This window comes from Lotus japonicus, chromosome 3, assembly GCF_012489685.1.
Source record: "Lotus japonicus ecotype B-129 chromosome 3, LjGifu_v1.2".
Taxonomy (NCBI): domain Eukaryota; kingdom Viridiplantae; phylum Streptophyta; class Magnoliopsida; order Fabales; family Fabaceae; genus Lotus; species Lotus japonicus.
Genome location: NC_080043.1, coordinates 20,071,403 through 20,090,796, shown reverse-complemented (window position 1 = coordinate 20,090,796; position 19,394 = coordinate 20,071,403). Strand labels below are relative to the sequence as shown.

The window sequence follows — 19,394 nt, the reverse complement described above, 5'->3', positions numbered from 1 at the left end:
TAATTGGAATCGATCTCTTTTGGAAAGAGAGGTGGAAAAAGTTGAGGAGATGCTGCAAAAAATTGGCAGTTTCTCTCCAAAGATGGGGACTAGTGATTCTTGGTGTTGGATTAAGGAGGGTTCAGGGATTTACAGCGTTAAGTCTGCATATGTGGAGTTGATTGGTGATATTGGCTTGGACTCGGAGGAAAGTCGAGTATTTAGGAGATTATGGCAAGCAAGGTCCCCCTCAAATCAGATTGCATTTGCTTGGAAGGTGATAATTAATAGAGTCCAAACAAGAACTGATTTGGCAAGAAGGCATGCTCTGCCAATGAACTCTTCTCTTGTGTGTGGCTTGTGTGCCATTGAAGATGAAAATTGCCAACATCTGTTCTTCAGTTGTCAAGTATCTTGGAGGGTATGGATGAAACTCTACGATTGGTTGGGGATCAAGACGGTTCTGTTAATAGATGCTGAGTCTCACTTTAGACAACATGAAAATCTTCTACTGGCTAGTAAGAAAGCTTGGTCTAGCTTGCTCCTAATTTGGATCGCTGCAGTGAATGCTATATGGCAATGTAGAAATGGTTCTGTTTTTAGGGGAGAGAGGGTGGAGGTGGATCGAATTGTGGAATTGGTGCAATATAAGGTGTGGATGTGGTTAAGAACTAAAGAGAATAATTTTCTCTCTTCATTCTATGAATGGGTTTCCAACCCAGTGGAGTGCCTCAAGTCTCTGCACTAATTATGCTTATACTCTTGCTGATGAATTGTTTGGTGGATATTCGCACTTGTTATTGTATATTTTTCAGGTCCTGATACAAGCAATTTGTGGAGGTCTAGACGCAGGGGAGCTTTGTTGCATTGCGCACTGTGCTGATTTTTTTGTTGGAGCACTTCATCTTGCTTTGGCTTTCTAGTTTGAAGAGTATTGGTTATGGTACCTAAAGACTTTGTCGTGGAGCTTGGCCAGGATCTGATTGCATTTTATGAATTGGAGTTTGGCAAAATTATTCTGTTGAGGGTCCCCTATTCTTCTGGCAGAACCTTTCAGTGGAAGAACTCTTAGTTGAAAAATTGTTTTACTGCTTTGGATGGGTTGTTGTGGGTTGGGACGAGGAGCACTTTGTCTTGTTGTAATTCTTGCTCTGATTTTTAGTTCTCCTTGGAGGGTTACTTTTGATTTTGGTGATTAGGTACTCTTTTTCCTTGTCCAGGTTTTCCCAAGGGGGTTTTATCCTGGTAAGGTTTTAATGAGGCATTTTCCCTGAAATCTCCCTTCAAGGTGGGGGAGGGGGTCGGGTAGTATTAGCTTTAGTGGGTTTTCTTCAGTTGTATATTTCGTTGCTTGTTACTTTTCTTTCATCACCTTCCTCTTTGTATTGGGTTGAAGTACCCCTTGTACTTCTCTTCAATATATTCTTTGACTTATCAAAAAAAAAAGAACACTTAATCAACTCTTACGAAACCCTAAACCTCATATTTTGTCATGGACGAAATATTCCAAGTCCAAAGGTGAGATTTTTCTAACTTAAAACCTAGTCAATAGCTATAAAAATTACTCTTTTATCATCAAGCATTCTTACTAGTTCATAAAATAAAGTTTCAACCTCCATACATACACATAGGGCTCAACCACACACTTTTAATTAGCAAGATGAGATTTTTCTTTCAAAACAAGTACACAAGCATGAGGACAGTGAGAATGTAAGGAAAAACTACTTCCTTGGTCCAAAATCACTTCTAGGAGAAAACTACTTCTAATTACAACAACTTCTCAACATAAAGCATATATCAAAAGAAAGCCCTTTTCATCTACAAAAACTTTCATAATGAAGCTTAGTCAAAAATCCAAAGTTCAAAATCACTTTTCTCTTAGAAAAGCAACTTTTGGGAAAGCAAAATAACTCAACCTATATAGATCAAGAGATGGTGAATAACTTATTCAAAATAGTTTAGTTTAAAAACTCAACTTGAGAAATCTCTAACATAAAAGCCTTAACGTTTCAAACTCATTTTCACATCATCGTGAAGTTTTTTGTAAGACCTAGATAACTCTTTCCATATTTATAGGGAGAGTCACGGCTGACTATAACAGTTATCCAAGCCTATAACCACTAACCCACATCCTCATTCCATGCAAATCTACTACAAATCACGGGGAGAGTTCACGGATCTCACTCCTAGTTAGCTTGGAAAACTGGTCTTCCTTGTATAGGATGGTCCCAAGCTTATAATAGTCATTCCTACATTTAAGGGATGTAACCATATCCAATTTCCACGTGTTAAATCCTAGACTTCGAGCACATACTTGGGAATATCTTCGTCCTCATGCCTAAGCTCTTTGTATTTGTCCACTAATTGGCTACTTGCTCCGTCTCGACAAATGGCTAGCTGCTCATAAATCAGTTAACATGTCTTTTTAATTCACTTGTTTATAGCTGTTATGAAAATAACCAATGAGCGCCAACAACATTCAACTCATTTTAATTTTCATTCATTTTACTTTCACTCACTTGATCTTCTTATTTCTATATATATTCTTTTCGTATAATATTACTCATTAGTTGTATCCGTCATTATTCTCACTCTTTTAATTTGGTGTTAACTAATGTAGTCATACAGTCGGTAATTGTGAGACTAATTTCATCGTTACTGTCAGCGGAATAGGCGATAGGAGGCTTGTGAAAGAATTTTTTCATTCACAAGAGTTGAAATTTAAATCACCAACTACTTATTTAAAGAACGAAATGTTAAACAACCATTTCTTTCTCTTCTGAAAAGTTCCTAAACAAGTGAATAATTTTTTTTCCTATATTAAAACAAACTAGCCGCTGGATCGGTGGGTACAGACCAGGTTAATAGGAAGGTATTTCAGTATTTCCAACCAATCAAACATGAAATAGGAGAAATGGAATGCAGCACATTTAAGGCAATTTGGCCAAACTACTATTTATTCTCAATAATGCGAATGTAACTAACTATCTGCATGATGTAGGTTAGCCAGTTTTCGTAATTTTCAACATGATTAGAAACTTTTTGTATGGAAAATCTGTCATCATGCAAGAACGGGAAAATTTACTATGGACCAGTTTTGTGTGATGTAAACTTAAATCACTACCTGTTGACCCACAATAGTAGGTTTTTTAAAAAAAATAAAAAAACATATTTTCTTAATCTTTTTAATTAATTGTTCATCATTTATTCTGATTAATGGCATGACTAACCCTAGATCTCATTGAACTTCTCATCTTCCTCCCTCCTCTCCCACCATACCCACCCTCAGCCCCACCCCAACCGAAACCCCAACCACCACCCCACCTTCAACCTCGAATGGAGGCATCTCCGTCTCTACCTGCTCTGCCGCCGGAGAAGACTTCCGGCCAAAACTCCGGGGAGCTTTTTTTATGGAAAAAGGAGGGCCTTTTCTTGAAGATCTTCACCCCCTCTCTTCGAATCTGAAGTCGAATCGGAGAAAAGAGGCGCGATCTGGGTACGGAGACCACGATGTTGGCGATCTGGGTTTCTTTCTTTCTTCATGCGATCTGTTTCTTTCTGTCTTCTCCCCTTTCTGGTGCTGGTGTTAAATTGGGGTTGAGGTTAAGGGTGGGGGTGGGGAGTAGGAGGTTTGGGTTTGGTTTCGGTTGGGGTGGGGGTGGGTTTGTTTGCTCCGGTGAGTAGGGATGGCAGAGAAGCCCGAACCCATGGGCACCCGACCCAACCCGACCCGATTTTTTTGGGTGAAAACCCGAGTTAATGGGTTCGGGTTCGGGTTTTACCCGATTGCTGAAAGTGTTTTCGGGTTCGGGTTTGGGTTTGGCTAAACCCGCACCCGAACCCTACCCGAACCCGGTTTGTATAAGTGAAATTCCAGATATATCCTTAGGTATATATATGTTATTAGAATAGAATTAGGGTTTGAGGTCACGGCTTTCTTCTCCACTTTCAGATCACGACTTTCTTCTCCTCTTCCAGTTCTGCTCTGTTTCCTTCTTCCGCCCACGGAGCTGCCATTCTCCTCTTCCAGTCTTGCTCCGTCTCCTTCTTCCGTCCACGGAGCTGTCGTTCTCCTCTTCCAGGCCCGCTCCGTCTCTTTCTTCCGTCCACGGAGCCACCGTCCAAGCGTCCACGGAGCCGCCGTCACCTCCGCTTCAGGTTTTCTCTCTTCCCTTCAACCGTTTCCCCTTAGCCTCTGTTTGATCTGGAACAAGGTTTGGATGAGGGGTTTGAGGTGAAATATAATGTCAATCAGGACTGCATCAACTGCCTGGGAAGGGAGGAAGGAAATTGTCACTGGAGAAGTGATGATTTTGATAAAAAAAGTGGCTTCTTCATGCTATTAGTGCTCAAGTAGAACTAATGCTGCCTATCTCTGCTCTATTCCCATTCTCAATACTGATTCTCATGACAAAAGTATGTCTTCTATCTCCTCTTCTCTATTCTTTAATTTCCCCTCTTCCCAACTAGAGCTACTATAATAATCTTACATGCATATATCATAGTCTAGTTTTATTCAAAGTCATATGTTTTCTTGAGAATTGGAGATTAGATTTCCATTTTCCAGCTGTAGGAACCCTCCATTAGGCTCCAGTTTAGGAACAATTGTAATTGGAAATTGGATGGAAAGGACCCACTTTGGGTCAACACTGATTTGGATGTTCGGAACAACTTTGATCAATTTATCAATTCACACTTTTGGAGTATGTAGTTTAGGCCTCCGATTCATTGTATATACATCAAATAGTGAAATTAAAATCTGTTCATTCATGATTAGATTAACATATATATATTCAGTTGTCTGTGGTGTGCATTCACACATGGTCTTCATTCTGCTCTCTTGTAAGTAAGCCATTAATAAATAGCTTATTCTGTTTGAACTTTGAAGGAGCATGTCAGCAAGATACTAGCATGAAATTAGGATTCAAGAAGATTAATTACAAATTTGAAAATCCATGTTTAACCATTAATGAGTATTCTCTTTGCAAATCCTAGGATAAAAAGAATGACATATTACTTAATGTAGCAAATCCAGTATGACACTTTAACCTTCAACCTGGGCTAATATTGATGCAGCATCTGATTTTGCATTGGTTGACTTAATATTGCACACCTAAAAGGTGTAAACGTTGCTGTTATAAATGGTAAAAGAAACTGCTATTCATTCTTCATTTTTTATGGATTCTCAAATGCAGATGGACAAGAGTTATGAAGTTCTTTGCAAAATATTTAGGGATGAAGCTAATGCTGTTTTGGAGAACTGAGAGCACCATTGGATTGGGTCGGGTTTCCGGGTTCAGCTGTTTGTTTGAGGTTGTGTGCGGGTGTGGGTACGGGTCGGGTGAACCCGAAACCCAATGGGTTCGGGTGTGGGTTTAAGTTCACCACCCATTTCGGGTTCGGGTGCGGGTGCGGGTGTGGGTTTTTGATTTCGGGTTTGGGTTTGGGTTTGGCAAAACCCGCACCCTACCCGACCCATTGCCATCCCTACCGGTGAATGATGACGCTCCGGTGGGTTTGGGTTTCGGTTGGGGTTTCTGTTGAGGGTGGGGGTTGTTTCGTTTGTGCTGGTTGGTGTTTATTGAGAAATGGATTTTGTTTTTCTGGGTTATGTAGAACCATTGTCATGCAACTCCAAGAAGTTTCGATCTGGGTGGTCATAGAAGCTCCGATCTGGGTTCTCTAAGTTGGGATTTGTTTGTGGGTCTCGATTTGTTGTTTGGGTTTTTTTTTTCCTGGGTCTCGACTTCACCATCAAAGTTTGTGGGTCTCGAATGTTCTTCAGTTTTCCAGGATTTGTTTTTCCTGGATTTGGTTTCATTTTAATCTGAAAAATTTTTTTGGAATAATTTCAGGTTGTGATAATTTCTCATAAATTGATGTAATAATGAATCTGACATTTCATTCAGGTCATGTTATACTTAGCCGTGTTAATTGTGTTTTACTGTTTTGCGTTCTGAAATTTGGTGGTTGAGGGGGTTTGATTTTGGAAACCTGGTTTTTGGAGGTTGATGATGAAGATAAGAAAGATTTTGGGAAGAAGGATTTAACCTAATTTTGTATTTTATCATTTTTAATTTTTGTGATTAATAAATATGAATTTTTTGTTTTTTTTTTTAAACTAGGAAACCTACAATAGCAAGTCAAAAAGGAGGTGGTGCAATTATAGACCACAAAAAAGTGGTCCATAATAAACGCCCCCCATATGTAGATTTTCGTCACAGTCTGTCATAGCCATAATTTAGCTACGCCTATTAGCTTACCCTACAGCTAATTAAGTCTAGAGAGAGACCAAACAAAACAGCAGATGCCCTTATTAAAAATAAGCCACCTTACGTGATAACATTTTTTTATTTGGGAATGATGGCTATGTTTTTTATAACTGTTAATATTTTTTAGTATATTAAAAAAATAAATTGCATTCTCATGAATTAATCTCTGGACCTCTATTTTCTAATTCATATGTCTTATAACTCTTACAACTTGAGCTATATATATATTATTCAAGTACTTATACCTGTTAATATAAGTACAAATAGATATTAACACTTAATTTAAAATAAAAAGTGAATTAAAATGTGTTAAAATTACAATCAATTGTGTCTAAACACACACTTACTTGAGGCATGTTTTTTTAGTTTGGGTTGTTTTCCCTTTCGTTTGTTGGTTTCGTTATTGCATTTAGGGTTACTTTTATTGACTTATTTTGGCTAGATTTAACTTGTCTATGATTTGTTGAGAAGGTTGGCCTCATAACTATTAATTAATTTCATAACTGAAGTTGAAGTTGTGCTTTCGAGAAAAAAATAGCAACCAACAGTCATCACATGTCCAGTATGGGGCAAATTCAATTGTCACTTCAGCACACTTGGTTTCCATTACTTTTGGCCGTGATAATGAGAAGCATTGCTCTTGTATATTTCTAGTTTAAAATTTAACATTCATGTTTTAATTTATAACATAATTGACTTGAGTCATTTTACTTGACAGAATATGCTGAACTTAGAATAAATAAATAAAACAAAATAAATGGATAACAAAAAATGCGCATCCAGGGAATCGAACCCTGGTCAGTACCGTGGGAGGGTACTATGATACCACTACACCAGATGCGCTGGTTGATGTAGAAGACTGCAATAATGATAATATAGACGTTTACTCCATTAAAATAAAGAATACAATGTTAATATCAAAACACAAAAGCAGTATTTATCGGTCATTAATTTATTTTTTCTCCTTCGAAAAAACTATCGGTCATTTATGAACTGTTATATATAGTATCTTAATTTTTATCAAAATGAAACTAAAAAATTGATTATGCTAAACATATCATAAGATAGATGAAAATCAACAAATATTATGTTTTTTTTTTTTGCAACTAATAGCATGTGTTAATACACACGCGAGTACTTTTATGAAAAAAATACCAAAACGGTGGATATCTATAATATATAAAGGAGAAGTTTTTACAAGGGCCCGTTTGGTAAACAGGAAAGGATAGGATAGGATATGATACTTATCATATCCTGTTTTAATCCAGTGTTTGGTGGCCCAATAGGATATGATAGCTTATCCTTTTATCATATCCTATCCTACCTCTTTAGTTATTTTTTTTTTATCCTAGGGGGGGACACATGATAGAAACGGACCGAATAGGATAAGAAAAAAAGTTACGTTCTTCTCCTTACTCTTCACGCGTTTCATTTGTCTTCTCTTCTGCAAGCCCTACTCTTCTCCTCCTTCGTTCTTCTACTTCCAGTGCTACCGGCCGCCGCTCTCGCCGCTGCCGCCCGCCGCTCTTGCCGCTGCCGCCGCACGCACCTGTTGCAGGTATGTCAACTCTTCTCCTCTTGCGTCCTCCTTCTTCTTCTATTTATTTATCTTGGTTTTTCAGAAAGGGGAAAACGATTTCTTCCTCTCTTCTTTCATTTTCCCTAATTTATTGAACTGATATGGTGGTCTGGGTTGCCATGTGAATGAATGAAATTCTAACCCTAAAATTTCAGTTGCTGTAATTTTCAATTGAGCTGTTAAAATTGTTAATTTCTATTTCTGGGTGTAGCTTAAAATTTAATCTTGTTATATATGAGTTCTTCTCCACCATTGATTTCAAATGTATTTGTAGTTTGCTCCCTATCTTGCCTCGTTGCTGCTGGTATTTGCTGCCCTGTTTCTAACTTAAAATTATTTTACTGCAATTTACATCAAAAGCTCTAAACACAAGCTCAAACTTAATATTAATAGTACACATGGTAATCACCAAACCACAAGCTTAAAATTTAAGCTTGTTATATTTATCCCCTTCTTTTTCTGGTTGCTGCATTGGCATTTAGTAGCCTAATTTATGTTTCATGTTGAGAAGAACATGGTTGAAGGTTCACGGTTAATGTACCAGTTTTTTCTCCCTTGGGTCTGCTATTTGTGTTTTGAGTTTGTAGACCCCATTGGCTTTAAGGCTTCGTAGACTCTTTGTATATGGCATGCTATTCTTGGCAGTAGGATTTTGTTGAGTTTTAGGGTAGTCTAGGTGGCTCTTTCTTCTGTCTTTTGAGTTTTTTTATTCTCTCTTCCCCTTTCTTCCTTGTTTCTTTTGGGTTGAGGTACCCCTAGTACCTCCTTAAATGAACATTTTGTTTACTAACTTGCTATTTTTTCCCTATAGAACCATAAACTTCACATTAATAGTTTACTATGTTTATACTTGTCATAATTGTGTCTTGATAACAGGGGTAAATATGAATCAAAAGCAGCGTCGAATGTTAACATATTTAATTATGGAAACTACGTTCTATCAGATGGTGGGGGTTTGTTTTGCCATTGCAATGGCAGTTAGCTCTTCTGCACAATGGTTTTATGAAAATAGTTGTCTTAGGCAACTACCTATAAGTGGAGAAGGTTTAAGAGGAGAGTTATTACAGAGATTGATCAATCAAGATGATGTGACATGTATTGATCAACTTCGTATGGATATTAGGTCTTTTAATTTGTTATGTGCTCTCCTCCGTAATGAAGGTAAATTGAAAGGGGATGGATTGGTCACAATTGAGGAACAAGTGGCTATGTTTCTACACATATTGGCACATCATTCAAAGAATCGTGTCATAAAGTTTCTCTTTAAGCGGTCGGGAGAAACAATTAGTAGGTATTTTAATAAGGTGTTGAATAGCGTTGTACGAGTGCATGCATCACTCCTTAGAGCACCGGATCCTGTATTAGAAGATTGTTTAGATGAAAGATGGAAGTGGTTTAAGGTATGATGTTAGCCTATTGTGATCAAGAAATGACTTTCATTGTCAATAGTTGTGTATTATTCTTTTAAGATTTTCATTTTGTATTTGGGTTTTTTCTATAGAACTGTCTTGGGGCACTAGATGGAACACACATTGAAGTTAATGTTCCAGCAATTGATAAACCAAGATATCGTAATAGAAAAGGGGATATATCTACCAACGTCCTAGGTGTATGTGCTAGAGATATGAGGTTTATATATGTGTTACCCGGATGGGAAAGATCTGCATCGGACTCAAGGATATTACGAGATGCAATTTCTAAGAGAAATGGTTTAAAAGTTCCAACAGGTAAAAGCATTGCATATTGCAAAGTTTATATGATTATATAAATTAAAAATATTTTAAATTGACACATTTTATTATAGGTTACTATTATCTCGTGGATGCTGGGTATGCGAACTCTGAAGGATTTCTTGCTCCATATAGAGGTTATCGTTACCACCGCAGTGAGTTGAAACGTGAATCCACACCACAATGTAAAGAAGAGCTCTTCAACATGAGGCACTCTATGGCTAGAAACATGATAGAGAGAACCTTTGGATTGTTAAAGATACGATGGGCAATACTTAGAAGTCGATCTTTTTATTCACTCAAAGTCCAAAACAACATAATAATTGCTTGTTGCCTCTTACACAATTTCATTAGAAGAGAAATGTCTATCGACCCATTGGAAGCACAACTAGATTTGGAACTTGAAGCACAATTACACAATGAGGATGTGGCACATAATGATCCTATTAGTACGATTGAGACAACTGAGGAGTGGTCTGCCTGGAGAGAAAATTTAGCTACACAGATGTGGAATGAATGGGTTGCTACTAGAAATATGAATTAGGACATGCATTTGTTTGTATTTTTTGTCATAAATTTTGGAATTTGAGTTACTTTGCTGGTTTATGGTGTACTCTTGTCTGTTATGTTTTTGGAAATTTGGTTATGTATTTGGTTTGTGTACTTTGATAATGAACTATGACATCTGTTTGTTTGTTTGTATTTATTGCACTACATTATGGAATTTGTGTCATTGTGTTTGCCTATGACATACTCATGCCTTATGTCTTAATTATTTTTTTGAAATATGTTGAATAAAAGTTTGAGTATCTCATAGGAATGGACTCTGAAAGCAGCATCCAGCAAAACAACAAGAGAAAGAGAGATCGTAGACAATGGTCTAATGATGAGGATGAAGCATTATTAGACATATTGATTGAAGCTGTTAACCAAGGTCAAAAATATGAAAATGGACAATTCAAAGGAAATACTTTGAAAGCGGCTGAGGCTAAATTAGAGAAGAAGTTTCCTGGATGTGGTATTACGGTGAAACCACATATTGAATCTGCAATGAAGAGGCTCAAAGGAGTTTATAATGTTGTTTATGATATGCTAAATCAAAGTGGATTTGGTTGGGATGATGAGAAGAAGATGATTAAGGTGGATAGTGAAGATGTGTGGAATGAGTATATAAAGGTTAGTGTTTATAATTTTTCCTCCCTAATGAATTCTTTTCTTTGACAATGTATTTGTGATAAATTAAATGCTTTTCATTTTGTGTTGTTTTAGAGTCATCCAAATGCAAAAGATTATAAGAATGCACGGATTCCACTCCTTGAAAAGCTTGCTTATGCCTTTGGAAAAGATCGTGCTACTGGAAAATTAGCTTATTCACCTGCAGATGTTGTTGAGGAATTGGATAAAGAAGAGGAAGAACAAGCTGATCCTGATGATGTTAGAGTGGAGATGACCCCGACATCATCTGTTAATAAATCACAATGCAGAAAAGATGACCTTGTGGAAAGTCAATCAAGGAAAAAAAAACAGAGGAGCAAATCTGATTGCTAATAGTATATCTGAATTAGGAAATACTCTTGGAAAATGGCTTGAATTGAGTGCTGAAAGATTGGCTGAGGCTAGTAATAGCCTCAAAGTTGATAAAGACATGTTTGATGATTCCAGGGGCGTCATGGATGAGCTGCTGAAAATGGGTTTAACGGATCAAGAGCGTTATGCAGCTGGAGATAAGATAATGTCTATGCCTCATCGTGTGCACATGTTTTGGGCTTGTCATGGAGAGGACCGTCTCAAGTTTGTGAAGTCATTGATATAATTGCTTTGAGTAATTGCTTTGGAGAATGACATATTGTTGGACGATGTTTATGCTATTTTGCTTTGTTTATGTTGGCTTCTCTACTACATTCGGATAGTTCACCATTTTGTTGGATGTTTATGTTATTTTGCTTTGTTATGCTATTTCTAGGGTGGAGATGACATTGCTCCTCTATTACATTCGGATAGTACACCATTTTGTTGGACGGTGTTTATGCTATGTTACTTTATTTTGATGGAGGATGTTTATGATGTTTATGTTATTTATAAAAAGCACATGATTCAACTTATCCATTATATTTTCACTGTTTGTGGTATCCTTATTTAATACCCATGGTTTTTCAAGTTTGGATGTGCCTTGGGGTGCTGATAATGTTGTCTCAAATTATTGTTTGAACTTATTTATTTTGGTTTTTATTATTAGAGAGCAATTTCATTAGGACTAGTTTATAATATTTGTTGCTCTTGTTTTTGTATGTTGGTTATAATCTTTGTTAGTCACTTGAGAGAGTTTTTAGCCTATGCTACTATTTAATCAAACATATCTTTTGTTTTCCAAGAAATAAAACAAAAGTGTCCTTTATGAAAATAATTAAATTATTTATATCATACAACTAATCAAAAACCATTTTTATAGATATAATTTTAGATATTAATTTTAAATTTTAAATACTGTGTAAAATATAATTTTGGAAAAATATACATTTAATTTACATTAAAGGGTAATTTTGTCATTTGAGTATAATATTTATCATATCCTGTTGTTATCCAGTCCACCTCAAACACAGGATAGGATATGGGTATATCCTATCTGGTGCACACCAAACGCTTGACAGGATAACAATCTATCCTGCTCTTATCATATCCTGTTGATATCCTGCTTTCCTATCATATCCTATCCTGGCCACCAAACGGGCCCTAAGGGTAAAACAGTAATTCAATAAAACAATGCACATGAGTGAACATTTTTCTATGGACATATATGTAAATTTAAGAATAAATCTAGACAGGTCCCGCCAAGTACGGAGTTGACGGGACCTTAAGGTTAGGACAGCGCGGATTGGCGAGTACACAGAAGACGCACAAGTATCTAGCCAGGCTTAGTTAAGTGTGTGAGTTAGTTTCAGGGCCCAATAGACCATGGATGAGGCCCAAATGTAATAGATTAGGGTAAATGTAACAACCCCACTATAAAAGGCTACGACTTCATTGAATAAACAAGTTCTCATTTTTGTATACATTTATTGCGTTTGTGGCTCGAAACCCTAGACCATAAACCCTTGATCGGAGGGGTCCTTGGCCGTGTAAGAACACTTTTTGGCGCCCATTGTGGGGCCCGACGACAACACCCATAAGTCGCACTAGAGTGAGAGCTGGCTGGATTTACTAGAACAGCAGTTGCGGCGAGATCAACGACGATTCGACAGGGACCACCACACATGGCGGAGAGCGCCAGTGTGAATCCGGGTCTGCAAGAGATCCTAGACAGGCTCGACGGGATGCAGAGGGAAAACGAGGCCTTGCAGGCTCAAGTGACGGAGTTGACGCATGACAAGACGAATCACCAAGGGTCCGATCGCCACACGACAGCGACGGTGGTCAATTTCCAGCCCTTTGCCGGGGCGATCACGGAGGTGGATATCCAGTAGCACCTCAAGATGCTTGTTCTGGAGCCATATTTTGGGACCACCGATCCAAAGGAGCACTTGGTATAATTCAACACCCGGATGGTAATCGCCGGAGTAAATGATTTTGTCAAATGTAAACTACTTTCGTCCACCTTCGGGAAATCTGCTATGACGTGGTCCACCACACTACCTGCAGGATCCATCGTAGATTTCACTGAGTTCTCGACGAGATTCTTGTCCTAGTTTTTAGCGAGCAGATCTGAACAAGCGACCATAGCGGCTCTATTGACGGTGATCCAGCGAGAAAACGAGTCGATAAAGAGTTATATGATTCGATTCAACGAGTTATCTGTGTATCTAAAGGACTCCGATCCTTCAGTTTGTGTAGCAGCCTTCAAGAATGGACTTAGAGAAGAATGCCTAAATGAAAAATTGACGAGACACCTCATAACATCCAGGGTGGAGATTCGGGTGCATGCGCGAAGTTACATACTGGGATAGGAGAACAACCGCCAGAAGCAAATGTGTGACGACTCCACGTCCAATAAAGGAGCAAAGTGTTCGGGTCCCGCCTCCAAGTTCAATCAAGGAAAGACAAATCGCCCAGCACCCTACTCAGCGCGACCCGGAGTTAACGCAACAGGAACAGCACGGGGCGGCATCACTCTGAACGCGCCAGTCTCCGAGATCTTGAAAGAGGCGGCACGCCTGAAACTGATCTCGTTTCCAAGGGAGCGCTCTAGGCCTCCGATGAACATGGATCCAGAGAAATGGTGTGATTTCCACAGGATGAATGAGCATGTAATTGATCTGTGCTGGACTTTGAGGCATGAAATTGAACACTTAATCAAGAAGGGTCACTTGGTGGAATTTGTGACTGACACTAACGCAGTCACGCAGATAATGAGGTGGCGCTAGTGGAGGAGGTAGATTCTGATTTGGATGACCCCTTGGGGCAAATATGCAACATTTCCGGTGGCTTTATTGGAGGCGGTGAGACCGTCTCTGCAAGGAAGAGATACTCACGTATGGTCAGCTCTGTCCATGTCGGTCAACATGGCTTCGATCATCTAAATATCACCTTTTCGTCAAAAGACTTTGAGGGGATAGCCCCGCATGAGGATAACCCGAAAGTCGTTTTACTAAGGATAACGGGATATGACATTGAACGTGTCTTGTTAGACCAAGGGAGCTCAACAGATGTCATATGTGGCGATGCGTTCGAGAAACTCAAATTGGATCCAGCCAGTTTGAAACCTTGCAGCGGGAGCTTAATGGGTTTCGTTGGAGAAAAGGTAGTTGCATGGGGATGGTTGGAACTTGAAACCGTGTTTGGAAGAGGCGAGAACGTGAAGCGGGTACACGTCAAATACGTGGTCATATGTGTGTCTCCTCCTACAACGTCGTCATAGCAGTGTGTATCTCCATATCGCATCTCACTGTCAAATACCCACTCAACAATGGAAAGGTGGGGGTGGTAAAAGTGGATCACGCAGCGGCTCGAAGGTGTTATGAGAATAACCTCGAGCTGTACAGTATCTTCGAAGAAAGAGGAGCAAAGGAGGGCCATCGTGTGTTTGAAGTTGGCCCTGATGACGACCCTTTCCTGGATCCTATAGATGATATGAGGGAGGAATTAACTCATCCGGTTGAATCGCTCAAAGATTTAATAGTTGCGGGACGCGTACTCAAGGTCGAGACAAGTTTGAGTCAGGATCAAGAAACTCGTCTGGCGAGACTACTTGGTGAGAATCTGGATTTGTTTGCATGGTACATCAAGGACGTACCAGGAATTGACCCGAACTTAATTTGTCACCAACTCGCCATAAATCCAGGCGCAAAGGTAGTGACACAAAAGAAAAGAAAAATGGGATATGAAAAGATAGAGGAGATCCGCCAAGAGACAAGTAAATTGTTAGAGGCGGGATTCTTGAGGTAGATCAAGTATCTGACGTGGCTGGCTAACGTCGTGATGGTGACCGAAGGCAACGAACGCGTCGGTTCACGCGCTGGCCTAATTGGTTCTTGAAACGGCGTGTAAGTTAATCGAGGGATATAATGATTGCTTGGAGAGCGGAGTTAATGCTGATTAACTGCTTCAATCACCAAAATCACATAGAAATCACACACACTCTTAACTAAGTCTAGAACTTCTCATGAATCAACTTAGTCTAAAGAGTTCAAGGGTTTGAGTTTTGAAACAACACTTTGAATGATCTTTGAGAGTTTAAAACTAAACTTTTAGCCTCAAGGCTTCTAAGAAACAAGCTTGAAGACATACTCTTGAAGTCTTAGCTTCATGAGAACATTGAAACATCAAGACTCAACGTTTTGAACAAGAAAAAGGTTCATGGTGAGTAGTTCCTTCCTTGGTTTTTCATTTTCGAAATATAAGGTTCAAAAACACAAGAGCTTGAAGCCCTAACAACAAGCTTCAATCTTTTTCAAAAGCATTTTCACAAACAAGAGGCCAAAGAGGTCACAAGTTCGCCCACAAGCACAACAACAACAACAACTCAGATTATTGAAAATATGAAGAGAAAGATGGCTTCTTTTCGAATTTGGAAACCATCACCATGATCCCCACCTTGAATTCTATCTCCTTTGTGAAGAGTGGAAGAGGTAAAGATGAAGTCTTGAAGGTGTTTAAGAAGGATTTCTCTCTAGGGTTTCCTTTTGAAGATGAAGAAGAAAACTTTTTCTCTCTCTCTACACTCTTACTCACTTATCTCTCTAACTCTTCTCCTTTCCTTTACTTTGATTCAAAAAACTGAGTGAAAGGCCCGTTGAAAGGGTGATGGACGGCTAGGGAAGCAGAAGTGGAAAGAACTGTGCTTTTGGTTTTGGTTCCTTTACCCATGCATACCATTTTTGGCAAAACCTATCATGATAGTAGGCTTTTTGCTCTTGGTTCATGAGCCTACTCTATTCTCCTTTTACCTCCAACACTCAAACTGAAAAATCAACCCCCTCTTCGTAAAATGTTTGATCATTTTCGTGATTGGCTCCTTTACGAGCCGACTCGACTCGTTTTCAAGCCGAAAACACTACCGGGCGAGTTTCTTGACAATAGGTCGATATTATAGTCAAAATTCTCGTAATTATGCGTAGATCGTCATAGTGATGAGGAAAATATTTATTTCACACTCGAATAATAATTTGATGACAAAAGGCGCTATAGGCGAAAACGCGTCGGTTCGACCGTTTTCCGAAGTGCGGCCGAATTCTCCGACAGACGAAGAATGAAACACTTGGAGAATAACTTCGATATCAATAACATAATATCATTACCATTGAATAAAATCCATCAAACAAGTTTAGTCTTAAAGATCACATCAAAACAAGCATTAAAGCTATGGGAAATTAACCGAGTTTACTTATTTTACAAATCACGGGTCTTACAATTAACATTTCTCTGCATCACTGCCCCCTCCCCCAATTTTTTTTCATTGTCTACCATACTCTTATGTTTTTCATAATAGGCTATGCACTATGCAGCCTTTCTGAGCCACCAGAGTTCTCAATCTTCTTCCACGAACTTACAAAACCTTAATGAGCAATGTTGGATTCTTCAACCGTCGTTTGTTTCATTCTTCTTTAATCCACACTTCTAAAGATGTGTGTGTCTCTGTTGTAGTAACTACCCTTCACAATGTGCATTTTCCTAGTCAATTCAGTTTATCTTCCAACTAGTTCAGTTACAGATGCAAGAGTTCCTCTATTTTGATTATTTAAACCAAATTGCAAACACAAATTCTTATGTTTGTGTTTCAAAGTCACGCCAAAAAATGATGCAAGTTGAGTCTTCACCCAATAAAATAGCAATTTGTAAATTCAAGCATGAAAGTTTAAAGGAAAGAAATACAAATTTATTAAGTAACTTTCAAATCGTGATTTCTTTAAACATTTATCTTGTTTTACCTATTCCCTCATAACAATCTAAATTTATCCTCTTTCCACTCGCACAGTCTGAATCTGAAATTAACAAAAACCAAATTATGATATTCTAAAGTAGAAGCTCAAGCTTTGATAGACACAATCACTTTTTAAAAAATTGGCAAAAGACAAAGAAATTATAAAATAGAAGGAAAAAGTAAAACGTATAGTGAAAGAGCATTCCTCATTTGAGAGTTTGATCAAACTTGAAGGGACTATGACCAAGTCTACTATAAACCAAATAAAAAGCAAAGATAAAGGTAAGAAAACCGGCAAAAAAAGAATGGAGCAAAGACGTATTTATACCTGTAGTTTAAGCTTTAAAGAAGATTGAAGGTTTAAAAAACTGAAGAATATTGAAGGTCTATTGAAAGGTTCTTAGGACCCCCTATGAATGCATGCATTGATTTTTATAATTAAGTTTAGTGAATGCATTTGGGAATGCAAAAATACAATGTCATTGCTACGAAACGGACAACTGTGATTGAACCTGAGAGAATAATTTTCATTTTTACTAAAATAACCATAGTCAAATTTTCAATGTAGTGTAATAAATTGTTGAATAACTATTTTACCTCAAGGTTGCCAAAACTTCTCCATTATATTATAGATTAGATAGATTATAGATAAATAAATATATAGATAGATAGAAACAATAACAATATATGTTACAATATTTGTTAGAAATGCACAAATTATAAATTAATAAGTCAAAGAGATACTTAATGACCAATTTAATGCCCACACATTATTTTAAAAACAAATAGGTAAGGGAAAATTGATTTTGACTTCTAATTTTAATATTGAAACTAGTATTTTTACCTGCGCGTTGCACGGGGAATATGTCTATTGTATTTTATACATCAATTAACATTTTAATTATTAAAAATATAATAAACAACAAATGAAATAGAAGAGTCGGAAATGATGTGCAAAGTGGACAAAGAGTCTTAAATTGAAACTTTTGTTGCATAGATTGAAATTCGTACAGTAAAATAACTAATAAAAAGACTGCTTAACTCAATCTCAAATTCTGCAAAATATATAAGGGGATGGTTTAATGATGACTAATAAACAATAGCTGATTTAATATACAGTGAAAAAAAAAAGAAAAAAGATTCTTTATAAATGTGATTATGCGAGTTCGTTTTCACACGGTAAAATAAACTAAGCTTGATCCAAATCAACAGAAAATCGTTTCACATTCTTCATGAACATGAAGACAATAACACAAAACATAGATATAAGAAATCACCAATAAAGCCTTCAGAACACATATTAATCTTAGAAAAAAAATGTGATAGTAGCGCAAATCAAGATTGTGAAAGATAAATCATAAAGTACGACATCATTTTGTGTTTATACCAAATCATCCAAGTTTGAGCCAATATTATAGGGTACCTACAAAATTTATGAAATACATCAGACTTTTTTTATTAATTTGGTTAGTACTACTTTAGTTGCATATAATAAAAAAATGTGCAAGAGATATATATTGATTAGTCTACTTGAAGTTTGTCATCTAAGAAATGCGAGCCGAAATATATAGGGAGTTTATTATCTTTTATAGTATATCAAGTAACAATTAATTTTGTGTTAAGGGTGGTGACTGTCTCTATTACCACACCGTGATTCCACCCCTTCATACATTCATAAAAAAATTAAAATTAAAATTTGATGACAAACTTTGAATAAAAATGTATTCTACCTCTTGTTCATTTGAAGTCATGTACAGAAGTAGCAAATTAAAAGTAGCAAACTTTGAATATACACATTACACACCTTAAAAAAAATTATACACAGATAATTTAGATCAATAAATATTAATCTCCACATGAAAAATTAAAATCATCATAAAAAAGTAGAGTTACATGATACAAATGAAAAGAGATTAAATTAAATGTTAAAGTATCATTATCTTATTCTCCTTAACACCATCGTCCACACAAAATTGTGTGCATCCTCAGACCAAATCTTTCTATTGCCTTTGAGATTTTTGGAGTAGGTACACGATAGAAAATCTTATTCTCATAAGAAAAAACACAATTTCCTAGAGGACCCTTTAGAAGGATAAGCAATAGCAAATCGTGTGCATCCCAAAACAAATCTTTCTAGTGTTTTTATGGTGAAATTTGCTCGTGTTTGAGGCATGGATCAATACCTTGGTTTATACAAATTTGACATGCTAAAAACACTATTTGTTGAGATTCTTACCTGATGAAATTAAGAAACTAACAAAGATAATCATTCAATAAAACAACTCCACAACACAAATGAAATACCACACACCCCGTGATCTCACATAATTTTATGTATATTTACTCCTAAAATCATTAAAAAAACTATGAAAAATAGACTTAAATCATATATAAAATTTTATTTTCTTATTATGTTGGACAATAAAGCATTTCCATGTTAAAATGTTCTTTCCCATAGGACATTTTTTCCATGTAATTTA

General features: G+C 37.2%; 1 protein-coding gene, 1 non-coding gene and 1 pseudogene across 2 annotated transcripts; 2 read left to right on the top strand and 1 right to left on the bottom strand.

The window, feature by feature from the left end:
• Nucleotides 1–7,023: 7,023 nt before the first annotated feature.
• Nucleotides 7,024–7,094, bottom strand: TRNAG-CCC (transfer RNA glycine (anticodon CCC)). The gene has a single exon. It is a non-coding gene; the product is annotated as a tRNA-Gly (tRNA).
• Nucleotides 7,095–7,426: 332 nt separating this feature from the next.
• Nucleotides 7,427–11,662, top strand: LOC130749141 (uncharacterized protein At2g29880-like; annotated as a pseudogene).
• On the top strand, nt 8,802–10,104 carry LOC130743741 (protein ALP1-like). The gene is made up of 3 exons (XM_057595968.1): nt 8,802–9,230; nt 9,332–9,557; nt 9,635–10,104. The coding sequence occupies exons 1-3, from the start codon at nt 8,802–8,804 to the stop codon at nt 10,102–10,104; spliced, it is 1,125 nt and encodes a 374-aa protein (XP_057451951.1).
• Nucleotides 11,663–19,394: the final 7,732 nt, after the last annotated feature.